At 43.0% G+C, this 13841-nt stretch overlaps 1 protein-coding gene across 4 annotated transcripts in view; it reads left to right on the plus strand.

Annotated features, from left to right (window-relative positions):
• DVL1 (dishevelled segment polarity protein 1) overlaps window positions 1–13841 on the plus strand; it is a 214293-nt gene that overhangs the window by 168542 nt on the left and 31910 nt on the right. For all 4 annotated transcript variants that reach the window (XM_073656849.1, XM_073656852.1, XM_073656853.1 and 1 more), the window contains exons 5-9: window positions 2128–2260; window positions 7101–7194; window positions 7835–7904; window positions 8668–8807; window positions 12821–12897. In XM_073656849.1, the coding sequence (XP_073512950.1) occupies window positions 2128–2260; window positions 7101–7194; window positions 7835–7904; window positions 8668–8807; window positions 12821–12897 (514 nt within the window). The remainder of the gene's footprint in view (window positions 1–2127; window positions 2261–7100; window positions 7195–7834; window positions 7905–8667; window positions 8808–12820; window positions 12898–13841) is intronic.

Below are 13841 nucleotides of genomic sequence, written 5' to 3' on the forward strand. Positions count from 1 at the left end.
CTGTATCTTGTCTGTCCTGTCTGAACACGCACCTTGCCTGTTCGTCCTGCCTCTCTGGGGGCCGTATTCCCAGACCCGCTCCTGTATTCCGCTGCAGTGTCGGTCTCCTCCGTACACTCAGTTCCAGTCTGAACTCTCTCCTATCCTTTACCTGTTTTGCCTCTATGTCCGTTCCCTTCCTTTTTCTGCAGAGTCTGAACTCGTACCTAACTCCTGCTTGTTGTCTCTGTACTCCCGTTTGTGAGTTTGTGGTCCACTCGCTACTTCTCTGCTAGTACCCTGTGGGTGTCTGGCTCTGTCTTTCCCTTCCTGTCTGTTCCGTGTGAACAGAGCCCTGTCCCCCCTACTCAGCCTAGCCTGCTCTGACTCCTTTGCTCACCGCTCCGGTGGTTCTAGCCTGCTCTGACTCCTTTGCTCACCGCTCCGGCGGTTCTAGTCTGCTCTGACTCCTTTGCTTACCGCTCCGGCGGTTCTAGCCTGCCCTGCTTCTGCCCACTGCTCCGGCAGTCCTGTCCTGCCCTGCTTCTGCCCACTGCTCCGGCAGTCCTGTCCTGCCCTGCTTCTGCCCGCTGCTCCGGCAGTCCTGTCCTGCCCTGCTTCTGCCCGCTGCTCCGGCAGTCCTGTCCTGCCCTGCTTCCGCCCGCTGCTCCGGCAGTCCTGTCCTGCCCTGCTTCTGCCCGCTGCTCCGGCAGTCCTGTCCTGCCCTGCTTCTGCCCGCTGCTCCGGCAGTCCTGTCCTGCCCTGCTTCTGCCCGCTGCTCCGGCAGTCCTGTCCTGCCCTGCTTCTGCCCGCTGCTCCGGCAGTCCTGTCCTGCCCTGCTTCTGCCCGCTGCTCCGGCAGTCCTGTCCTGCCCTGCTTCTGCCCGCTGCTCCGGCAGTCCTGTCCTGCCCTGCTTGTGCTCGCTGCTCCTGCAGCCCCGTCCTGCTCTGTTCTTGCCCACCGCTTCGGGCGTTCCCTCTCTGCTGTGGTTGTCTACCGCATCTGCGGTTCTGTGACCCAGTCTGTACTGGGTCTTAACCTTTCTGTGCTCCAGCCCGTCCTTTCGGCCAGTACCTCCCTGCCTGCATACTCGCCTGTATCCACCCATCTGCATACCTGCCGTGTTTGCTTATATCCACCAGTCTGTGCCAGCCTAACCTGCCTGTTCCTGAGTCCCAGTGTGTACTGGGTCCTATCCCGCCTGTGTTCCTACCTGCTAGTGCCTCCCTGTCTGCACTCTAGCTGTGCTTGCCTGTACCCCTCTACCTGTATTGTTCCTGAGTCCCAGTGTGTACTGGGTCCTATCCCGCCTGTGTTCCTACCTGCTAGTGCCTCCCTGTCTGCACTCTAGCTGCGCTTGCCTTTACCCGCCTGCCTGCATACCAGTCGTGCCTGCCTATACCCTCCAGTCTGTGCGCCAGCCTAACCAGCCTGATCCAGTAATCCCTGTGTGGGTCAACCCCCGTGTCCGGAGTTTGACCTGGAGTAGCACCTGGTCCCTCTGCCCGGTTTCTCCCTGGTGCACTGGCGTCGTATGCCGTCGTGCCATCTTGGTCGGATCGGCCAGATACTTAGTCACGCCCCTCCAGGCACTCTCCGGTTCATGGTCCAGTGGAATCACTACAATCACACGCACACGCCGCTCAGCCCGGGCGTGTGCATAACATTAACACATTGACAAAAAGCAAAGACTCTTCTGCCTCCTTTCGTGGTATATATTGAAAGTAGGTGAAGTCCTGTAGGAGCTCGGATACAGGTGGATGATGACAGAGGTTGTTCTATGACTGAGGTAGTGTTCCTTCATCTTCATCCGTCACTTCAAACAGCCTGGAAATGACAGCACCTATTAGTCTGATTAAAGGCATGACCTATTCTCAGCTTTGTTGTCTCCTGGTGTCAGTGTCATCCATTTTTCACTCTGATTAAAGGAAGACATACATTGCTTTAGATGGTAATATTTCTTTTTTCAGTCGCCCTTATCTACATGTCACTTGTAGTTACTCTGCTGTGTGTACTGTACTTTGCACTGTTCTTGTCTCTCCTACAGTACAAACTTTTTTCTTTGATCAAAAACCTCTATCTTGGCCTAAGCCGATAGTAGCCGTCCAGGGGGCTTCTGCTCATCACAATATTTCTTTTCTGTGACAGTTCCAAGAATCAATGGGCACCCCAAGGTGGAGCGCATACGGGAGGCTGGAGGATATGACAGCACGTCCACCGTGATGAGCAGTGAGCTGGAGTCCAGCAGTTTTGTGGACTCTGATGAAGACAACACTAGCAGGTATGTAGCAGAGACCTCTGCGTAGAACTTTGCTAGGCAAGAAAATTGTGATTTTTTTTTTTTCATTTTGCCAATTTTAGTAGTTATTCTGAGAGTCTTAGAAGTGTCTGTGTTCTAGAGCTCTTAATCAACAGTGTGGCAGTGTTCAAGAACTCATAGATGTCTCGTGTTCCAGTATTCATGAACTCTTAGTCATCACTAAGCCAATGTTCTAGAAATCTAGTTTTCTAGAAATCTTAGATGTACATGCGCAAGTGTTCTAGAACTCTCAGACATCAGTGTGTTGATGGTCTAGAACTCGGAGCTTTCAATGATGGTCTAGAACTCTGAGACGTTAATGATAGTCTAGAACTCAGACGTCAATGTGTTGATGGTCTAGAACTCTGAGATGTCTATGTGTTGATGGTCTAGAACTCTGAGACGTCAATGTGTTGATTATGTAGAACTCTGAGACGTCAATGTGTTGATGGTCTAGAACTCCTCGATGACAATTTTACGGAGTTCGAAGGCTCTTTGCATTTTCTGTGCCAGTGTTCTAGAACCCATGTAGGAGCCAGTACTACAGTTACCACACGTTGGACTTTAAAATGACAATGTATTACATTTTTTAAGTCTAAGGTGTCAGTGTACACATTTTTTAAGACCCAAAGTGCCATTTTTCTAATAGGAATATTTTACACTCATTTCTTTCTGTTGCGGGTGCAGAATTTCATAGTCTGGACTTTCCGGCACACCGAATGACATTGAGCCAGTGTTCTACAACCCAGGCTCTCAACTAGAGTTGAGGAAAACATGTGCTGGACTCTGGTTCAGCGGCCACATTGGTAGTCCACGGCCACTAGACCAGAGCTCTGCAAACATCCTCCTAACTGCCGGCATCTCCAGAGCCTCTGCAGATCAGTAGGTCCAGTACTTTGCTTTCTGCAATGATGATGTCTTGCCAGGTCTACAAATCAGAAGAAGCATCAAGGATATTGATAGATAAGAGAAGACTCCAACGTGGCTACTGGACCATGGTCCTGCAGATCTTTTTGCCCAACTCTTCTCTCAACCTGTAGTATATACACCATGTATACTACTACATGTCATGTATCTGGGACATACTCGCACTTTATTCATACTCTATTTTTACTTAGTAGGACTGCCTATGATCATAACTTTGGTGGTACTTTGATGAAACTTGCAGAGAGTTAGGGAACTTTAAGAAATACTGATGTTCTAGGATATGGAATGGTAGAACTATTAGGCTGGGGGTACATGGTGACACTAGTGACTCTACAGCAAGTTTCAGATCAAAAATATTTGTGTGAATTGCGATTTTGCTGCGCGACCAGTGTAGCCATAACCTTAAAGTGGATGTCCACTACTAAATAACCCCTTCTTAATAGCTTCATTGCCCATCATAAAATAAGAACACTGTATACTTATCTCCTGGACCGGAGCCTTTCCTCTGATCGCAGTAATCCATGAAAGCATCATCTTCTGGTATGCCGTTGCTTAAAGGGGTTTTCTGGTAGTGATAAGTTATCACCTACCCACAGAATTGTGGGGTCCGACTGCTGGGTCCTACACTGATTGACAGAACGGGGAACTTTTGTCCTCATTAGACTTGCGCATCAATGCTCATGCTCGACCTGCGCTCCATTCACTCCCAATGGCGGCTGCCGAGAGCTGTGCTCGGCTTTTTCCATCAGTTTCATAGAGAATGAATGGAGCGGTGGTCAGATGTCCGACCTACCGTGCCATCTTGTGATAGAGATAAAAGTCATCCGTCTAACAATTGTTTTTACTGAACAACTCCTTCAAAAGATTGTGACTTGTAGAGGAGAAATCATGATTTTGATGTGTTTTACCGAGAACAAGTCACATAAATGTTTGTTAAACTGTTCAGGACGGTTTAGTTTGTTAATAAAAAAACAAATCCATTCTTTATTATATAAAAACAACAAATATCGAGCGTATATCATATTACTTGTTTCATTATCTCTGCCTGACAGAAAAGTAGAACATTTCCAACAAGACTTCAAGACAAGCCAAAACTTGATAAGATTTCACCGTACAGTTAGACTCCACTTGCCATGGTGGCTGTGGTCAAGGTGTGTCTCCTCTCCAACAGATGCCTCCTTGTCATCACATCTCTTCTTTCCGCTTGTGATCTGGCATGCTTAGTACCCAGAGATCAAGACACCTTCCCCGGGGCTTGAATCCTGCAGGCTCTGACAAGGGAGGGATGTATATGAGATGACAGTGGGTTTGTTTTGGAGGTTAGAGTTTAGAAACTGAGAGACTGGTTTCAATTGATGGGTTGATGTAAATCCTCGTAGACAGAGCAGCGTTAAAGTGGAGATCACAGCTGTCATCACACAGGAAGAGCATGCGGTAATGAGGAGAAATAAAGGATGGACGAGACCATCCTTTATTTTTTTTGAGTCCTGACAAGAAATGTTGAAATGTTTAGTAACAAGTAAGGGCCCTTTTAGTACATTGCAAAGATGGCATCATTGTCCTCCGTTCACAGCTAGTGTGACAATAATGTGACATGTAGACAGTGACGCTGGTGTGCCCCAAAATCTTGAGTAGGGCCTCTAACTATCACGAGTCTTTAATAGTAGTGGTCTTCTTATGCAGGCCAACGGAGCTTTCGGCCCCCGTACGTGTTAGAGTCCTGTTATGACTTCCGCCCCTACACCCACTTTACACCTCTGTATGCAGAATTATATCTAGGACATTATATAATGCATAGTGCACATTTTTCTCATTACCTATTTTTTTCCACAGAAGCTCTGTAAGCAAGTTATCTTTCTGTGCCTCTCAGGTTACTTGTCACAGAGATTGCCACCATACAGTTCCTCATATGCCCCAAAATTGAATGCTGTGTTCACAAACCCCCCATTAACTGCCTCAGACTCCCCCAGAGATCCTACATTCTCTAGAACTCTGCCTGCACTTACTTCATCCTCTGGGCTGTTTTACAGTGTGAGAGTCACAGGTATGACGGTCCGGTCAAGTTTTCTTTTGCCCTATGGTTAAAGTTGCCCAATTCCTTGTTCAGGATAGAAGATCCAACCAAAAAATGGATGACTTGGTGGTCCTTTTTCTTTGTGAGGCCAGCTGTGCTATTCCACTCCATAAACTGTTTACATCTGCAGGAGCTAATAACAGTTGATTGGTGGGGGTGCTGGGTGTCGGACCTCCACCGATCTGATATTGATGACCTATCCTATAATGGGTCTTCAATATCGAAGTGGTGGACAACCCCTCTAAAGAGTTATTCCCAACATTTCAAGTCACCACCTATCCTCAAGACAGAAGATAACTTGCTGGTTGGTAGGGCTCCGACAGCTGGGACCCCACCAATCCCTAAAATGGCTATTTTTAAGTGCCCTTTTGGAATGGAGGGGTAACCACGCATGCATGAGACTGCTAGAGATAGCTAAGTTGAGCACTTTACTTTCTCCAGCAGTCATATAGACCATGAATGGAGTTGTGGTGGTGCATGCTCATTTTAGAGTCTGGGATTGCTGGGGGTCCCAGCAGTTAGACCTCCATAGAGGAACAAGTTTTCACCTACCCTTTTAATGGGTGATAGTTTGAAATGTTGGTAATAACACTTTAAATCAACAAATATTCACATTGTCCTTTTACAGTTTTATATGCTCACATTTATGCTGCACTGCATATATAATAGCTGAGCGCAACCATATGATGCATGTGTACGGTCGTCGTCCCCACCCTACACCTTGTATCTCATTTCACAATGCTGCATTTTCTCCTGAAATTAATGCTGATTATAATTAACATGCTAACCAGAAGGCATGATCAATTTTGCACTTTCCCAGACATCATTGAGAACGACAGAGTGCAATTCTGCAAACGACGCCATAAGGAAGCGGCTCCGTAAAGGCTCATGTTAGTGTAAAACAAGCAATATCACCTTTGTCTTCCCTGTGTGATATTGTGTCTGTATCTCACCAGCATTTAGCCTTCTTTTCCCAAGAATGAAATCATTGCTGCTGGCGATGTAGAAATATCTGTCATCCTGAGAGCAGATTAATTACCAGAGGAATTTCACGGGTACGGATCTTGGACACGCAGGGCTAAAGATGAAAGACTTCTGAAAACACATCTACATTGTCCAAGGAGACTTTTCACCATAAACATGAATAAACCACATCTGTCAGGAATGAATATTTAATGGAAGAGCAATGATTATTTATATATTTACATGCCTAGCTATAGGGGGTACAGAGGTAGCAGATGCACTCAGGCCATAGGTATCTGAGCGCCCAAAGGCCTCGCTGCCACGTAAAATGACCCCAGTATTATATATGTACTGATAGCCAATGCAATGACTAACCACAATCACAAAGTACTTTACCCAAAAGACGTTTTCAGCCCCCAAAAGAATCAGTCCAAAGTGCCAGCCACTAGATGTCTCCCTTTTGTCTAGCTTGAAGTCCACTGTCTGTTGTCAAGTGTAATCCGTCTTTAACAGCAGAGATGCCGAGACGAATTACATGAATTGTGGCAGGTCTTTATGTCTTGAGGTGTAAGAGAAAGGCAGGCTTTCTGTTCGTGGCACATAAGCCATTGGACAAAGGCAATGCATGCTGAAAGGTAAGATAAGTGAGTTCCAGCACCTATAGTACTGGTAAAATGCTGATGAAGAAGAACTGTCATCTCTCTATATGTCACAAAAAAAGGTTTGAACTACATACGACTTGATACGGATTTTATTGTATCCAATGTATTGCCACCCGAGCTCAGTAATTCCGCTTCTAATGTAGTCACAATGTATGTGAACCCTATCACAATGTATGTGACTTTCTGTATTCTATAGGCTAAGCAGCTCTACTGAGCAGAGCACATCCTCGAGACTTATACGGAAGCACAAACGAAGGCGGCGGAAGCAAAAGATGAGGCAAATTGATAGGGTGAGTTGGGCATTTTTACCAGCATTGATGTTGGCAATGTAGGGAAGTTTACGTCTCGTCTCACCTCTTTTCCTACAGGGGAACGCCACCAATACCACTCACCCATTCTCTTGGGCAAACCTCACTCCTTTTTAGGCATGGGACATATTCAGATATTCTGGGATTGTTTCTGTGAAATTACAACAGTCCCAGGAAATTTGGGACTGTTGGCAACTTTAGTAGTGCAGGTTCTTGAAATAGCTTTCCTCCTTTTTTATAGACTGTTTTGTCTGCTCTTCATAAGGCTTTAGATACTTTCCCCTTTCATCACTGTAAATTCGAATTCATTACCCTCCCTGCTGCTATCTCTAACACTAAGAGAAGGGAGGTGAGAGCAGAGAGAGCCATCAGAGCTGAGCAGAAGCTCAGGTGGATTTGTAACACTTTTGCAGATCGATCAGCTAGATAAAGGACTTACAGAGTCACTACAGCAGCAAAATATTGGAACGTTTTTTAATGAAGACGATTTATAAAGTTGCTTAAGTTTGCATTTAGGAAGCAAATAGCCAAAAAAAAATATCTGTTTGGGGTACATAGCCTATAAAGGTTCAAGCACAAAGTGAATTTTGCTTCTGATTCAATATTGTGTTTTCTTCCACAGTCCTCATCATTCAGCAGCATCACAGATTCAACAATGTCACTAAATATCATCACTGTCACTCTAAATATGGGTAAGTGGCAGCACTCTCATATGTATCATGATACCTCTCACTAGACTGGTGCACTTTAAAGGGAATCTGTCAGTAGGATCAACCCTCCTAAGCTGTCTAAATGGACATGCAGGTCATAGGAAGTTGAATAAAATGATACCTTGATATGTGCGATCCGATGTCTTACTCCAGAGAAATCCACGTTTTTCTTAATATGTAAATGAATTGTTACGATTTATAGGCCGGACATAGATCTCCCCGAGAATCTGCCTCCAGAGCTTATTTTAAATGTGTGGATGTGAATCCAGCTCTGGAATGGGGTAAAAGACTTGTTAGAAAGCTCAGCATGATCTTTCTGTGTCTCCCTGTTTCCTCACTCTGCTTCCTACAGTATAATAGGCAGTGCAAGCTGACGCCCACAATGCAGACGGTCCATCTTGTTTTGACCTGGACAAATTGATGTGGCTCGTAAAATGAGAAAGAAGCAGATTATACTGATAAGATATATTACAAAATTTCCTATATTCACATGTACTTTTGATTTATGCAAAGTTTGTTGACAGTACAGTTCCCGTTTAAGTGACTGTTACCCAGATACTGGGAGCGTGGTCTGTCAGTAGGTCAGTCAGTAGACAGATTTCGTACATAAAGGTTCATCTGAATGCTGCTTGTAGGTCCAGGTACATGTACAGCATATGACGTATGTACGTTACTACAAATAGAAGTGTCTTGGATCACCTAATCCTTTGTCTACGAATGCTTTGCTATGCTTTTGTGTTACCAGAAAAATATAACTTCCTGGGGATCAGTATTGTGGGCCAAAGCAATGACCGCGGGGATGGAGGAATTTATATTGGATCCATTATGAAAGGTGGCGCTGTAGCAGCAGATGGACGTATTGAGCCCGGAGACATGCTCCTACAGGTGTGGTATATGACCCTATTATATTTATATATTATTATAGGCACTGATTTTCATTTTTTTTTTTTTATTGTTGCTACATAAACTTTAATACAGCCCCAAATCATGACTAATAGATAATACCTATGGCATATCTAATACTCACTTGCCATAATTTTTTTACCTGGTATAAAAGCCGCTGTTCTCCCGAATCCGGCATTGTTTCTACTTTGTTCCTGTGCCTCCCCATTCTCAAGATATGGCCCCCTCTTAATATAGACAACTGGGTGCGGTTCTCAAAAAGACTGCTGTAAATAGTTGGGGACCACACCCACTTGGCTAACAAGACTAGATTTAGAGAGGGCCATATCTCAGGAACAGAGAGGCGCAGGAACAAAAGAAGAACAACACTCGATTCAGGACAATTGCAGCATATACAGTACAGAGCAAAAGTTTGGACACACCTTCTCATTTAAAGATTTTTCTGTATTTTCATGACTTTGAAAATTGTACATTCACACTGAAGGCATCAAAACTATGAATTAACACATGTGGAATTATATACTTAACAAAAAATTGTGAAACAACTGAAAATATGTCTTATATTCTAGGTTCTTCAAAGTAGCCACCTTTTGCTTTGATGACTGCTTTGCACACTCTTGGCATTCTCTTGATGAGCTTCAAGAGGTAGTCACCGGAAATGGTTTTCACTTCACAGGTGTGCCCTGTCAGGTTTAATAAGTGGGATTTCTTGCCTTATAAATTTGGTTGGGACCATCAGTTGTGTTGTGCAGAAGTCAGGTGGATACACAGCTGATAGTCATACTGAACAGACTGTTAGAATTTGTATTATGGCAAGAAAAAAGCAGCTAAGTAAAGAAAAACGAGTGGCCATCATTACTTTAAGAACTGAAGGTCAGTCAGCCCGAAAAATTGGGCAAACTTTGAAAGTGTCCCCAAGTGCAGTTGCAAAAACCATCAAGCACTACAAAGAAACTGGCTCACATGAAGACCGCCTCAGGAAAGGAAGACCAAGAGTCACCTCTGCTTCTGAGGATAAGTTTATCCGAGTCACCAGCCTCAGAAATCGCAGGTTAACAGCAGCTCAGATTAGAGACCAGGTCAATGCCACACAGAGTTCTAGCAGCAGACACATCTCTTCAACAACTGTTAAGAGGAGACTTTGTGCAGCAGGCCTTCATGGTAAAATAGCTGCTAGGAAACCACTGCTAAGGACAGGCAACAAGCAGAAGAGACTTGTTTGGGCTAAAGAACACAAGGAATGGACATTAGACCAGTGGAAATCTGTGCTTTGGTCTGATGAGTCCAAATTTGAGATGTTTGGTTCCAACCACCGTGTCTTTGTGCGACGCAGAAATGGTGAACGAATGGACTCTACATGCCTGGTTCCCACCGTGAAGCATGGAGGAGGAGGTGTGATGGTGTGGGGGTGCTTTGCTGGTGACACTGTTGGGGATTTATTCAAAATTGAAGGCATACTGAACCAGCATGGCTACCACAGCATCTTGCAGCGGCATGCTATTCCATCCGGTTTGCGTTTAGTTGGACCATCATTTATTTTTCAACAGGACAATGACCCCAAACACACGTCCAGGCTGTGTAAGGGCTATTTGACCAAGAGGGAGAGTGATGGGGTGCTACGCCAGATGACCTGGCCTCCACAGTCACTAGACCTGAACCCAATCAAGATGGTTTGGGGTGAGCTGGACTGCAGAGTGAAGGCAAAAGGGCCAACAAGTGCTAAGCATCTCTGGGAACTCCTTCAAGATTGTTGGAAGACCATTTCTGGTGATTACCTCTTGAAACTCACCAAGAGTGTGCAAAGCAGTCATCAAAGCAAAAGGTGGCTACTTTGCAGAACCTAGAATATAAGACACATTTTCAGTTGTTTCACACTTTTTGTTAAGTATATAATTCCACATGTGTTAATTCATTGTTTTGATGCCTTCAGTGTGAATGTACAATTTTCATAGTCATGAAAATGCAGAAATTTCTTTAAATGAGAAGGTGTGTCTAAACTTTTGGTCTGTACTGTACACCAGGTTAAAAAAATTACATATTTATGGCAAGTGACAGGTCCTCAGACCACCAATGAACAATTTACATATAAAGAATCTACATAAAAGTAATATGTTAAATATATTGATTGATTAATGTTGATTCTTAGCATTACAGTCTGGATTATAGTGTACAGCTGCAGTCATAGTTCTGCCATCTTCAGAGCTGAAATCTCCCATTATTTCTAAATGATAGTAGCAATGATTTGTAGTGGTGTGGTCGTCTTGGAAGTACAGTTTTTACAACAGGCACCGTACAGTAATATTATGTTGGAAAAGAAAATACTTACAGTAAGGCAGTTAATACGTTTGGGGGGGTGCCTGACTACAAGCTTGTTGTCTGTCGCCAATAGCAACCAACAAAATTGTCAACATGCACTTTTCAAGACGCAAAATCTCAAATTGATGTTAGCTTTTTTTGGAGAAGTTGAGGTCAAGAAAAATATATACCCTCCCCCCCCCCACACACAATTTTATATGTCTCCAGTGTGAAGGGCCGGATTTTAGACAATCAGCAATAGACCAGCCGTTCGCTTTACGGTCGGTAACATTGAGATTCAATTAGCCTTTACAAGGGAAACCGTAAAAAAAACCAAAAACATTGGTATATAGCAGACTGATCACAGCCGCTAAGTGTTTGGTTGCTATTGGTTACAACAAGTCAGCGCCATAGACACCGTAGTACTAATTAAGGCTGCCTTATGGTATTATTCCATCCTGGAAGACAAAAGTAGAGTAACGCTACTGAAACAACAAGCAAGATGTGGGCCGCTTATCACAAAGCCTCAGGAGTCATTTACAAGATTACTTGTGTTTCTTTGAGTTTGCAGCGATTACACAGGGGATGCCTTACTGCCATCACAGGCTCATGGCAGCTGCCTTTGATATTACTAAGCCTAATATATACTGGGAATTGTTTCCCATTTTTTAACCTCCCCAATTTAAATGAAGAATGAGGAATAAACGTGTTCATTGCATTTTAATATTCTTGGGAAAGGTGCCAGGCGGCATACAAAATGGCAGCAGCGTCATTTGATCTCCTCTCTTTTAATGACATGGTTACCAATCGTGATCCATAATATTACTGTAGGAATATCTATCTATCCATTCAATTTTTCTTTACATTTGGATCAAGTAGATGTGGGAACATTTCCATGACGCTTTCACCCTTTGCAACAAAATATTATCTATCTATCTATCTATTATCTATCTATCTATTATCTCATATCTATTTTTCTATTATCTCATATCTATCTATCTATCTATCTATCCCTCTATCTATCCCTCTATCTATCTATCCCTCTATCTATCTATCCCTTATCTATCTATCTATCTATCCCTCTATCTATCTATCCATCTATCTATCTATCTATCCCTCTATCTATCTATCCCTCTATCTATCTATCCCTTATCTATCCCTCTATCTATCTATCCCTTATCTATCTATCTATCTATTTTTCTATTATCTCATATCTATTTTTCTATTATCTCATATCTATCTATTATCTCATATCTATCTATCTATCTATCCATCCATCCCATATGTATCTATCTATCTATCTATCTATCTATCTCCTATCTATCTGTCTGTCTATCTATTTATCTATCTATCTAATATCTATCTATCTACTGTATCTATCTATCTATCTATCTATCTATCTATCTATCTATCTCATATCTATCATCTATCTTTCTTAATTAAAAAAAAACAACAACAATCTTGACAAAAGTCCAAATGGACTGAAATGTTGCATAGAGCCAATAAATTCCTCACTTTTTACAATTAAAATTTTGGAGTTCTGCCTTCCTTTATTTTTTATTAACTCTATATTTTATTAACTTTATTATTTATTTTTTATTAATTTTATATATTGTATTAAGATTATAATCTATCTATCTTTCAGTTTATCTGTTTATTTACTATTCATATCTCTCTGTATATTTTTGGGGATTTTGCAGGTCAATGATGTCAACTTTGAGAACATGAGCAATGATGATGCGGTCAGAGTTTTAAGGGAAATTGTATCCAAACCAGGGTACGTAGTATGGAAGATTGTGGACAGTTTTATATAGTGTATGCAACCAGGTTTTAGTTCTGTAATCTGAGAGCAACATGATATAGGGGCAGAGATCCTGATTCCAGTGATGTGTCACTTACTGGGCTGCTTGCTGTCATTTTGATACAATAACAGTTTTCTCTGCTGCAGATCTAGCAGAGCTTGGAATGCTGTATAACCCCGCCCACAACACTAATTGGCTGCTTTCTGTGTACACTGTACAGAAAACTGCCAATCAGTGCTGGGGGTGTGGTTGGACCAGGAGGCAAGAGACACCTAGTGCTCTAGTGACAATCTCCTGCTGATAAAACTGATTTTATTGAAACTGCACTAATCAGCCCAGTAAGTGACACATTGCTGGAATCAGGGTCTCTGCCTCTACATTATGCTGTTCTCAGATGAAATTATCAAAAGTTGATGATGGATTCCCTTTAAATAGTACCCATATATTTAGTATGCTAGTTTATTTAACAGATTGGTTTACCTAACCATATACAGAGACACACTTGCCAAAATCTAAGCCCCACCCCTAATGCAATCAAGATTGCCCGAAAACATGTGCATTTGGGCATGGTTTTGCTAAACCAGTCTCGACCATGGGATTATTGGCAAGAATGCAAAGAAAATGCTGGGCGAACAATCCTTCAGTTGTGTTAGATCATCCCCCATCCCCTTCATATCATTCATTCACATTATCCAATAGAGTATTAGGAGATAAGTGGCTGCTATACGCCACAGGTATCACTGATACCTATAGGTTGGGCGTACACAAATACTCAATTCTGTATATATAGCCTCTTAGTTGTTCAGAGCCATATTACAGCACACATACAGTACATATTGCATATTACATCCACATTATGGATAATATTTGCATAATACACTGCCATACAGTGGCACCACTAGGTGGCACTATAGTTCCT

The sequence above is a fragment of the Phyllobates terribilis genome, unplaced genomic scaffold, assembly GCF_046119375.1.
Source record: "Phyllobates terribilis strain yellow unplaced genomic scaffold, ASM4611937v1 Scaffold_12__6_contigs__length_324123572, whole genome shotgun sequence".
Lineage (NCBI taxonomy): Eukaryota > Metazoa > Chordata > Amphibia > Anura > Dendrobatidae > Phyllobates > Phyllobates terribilis.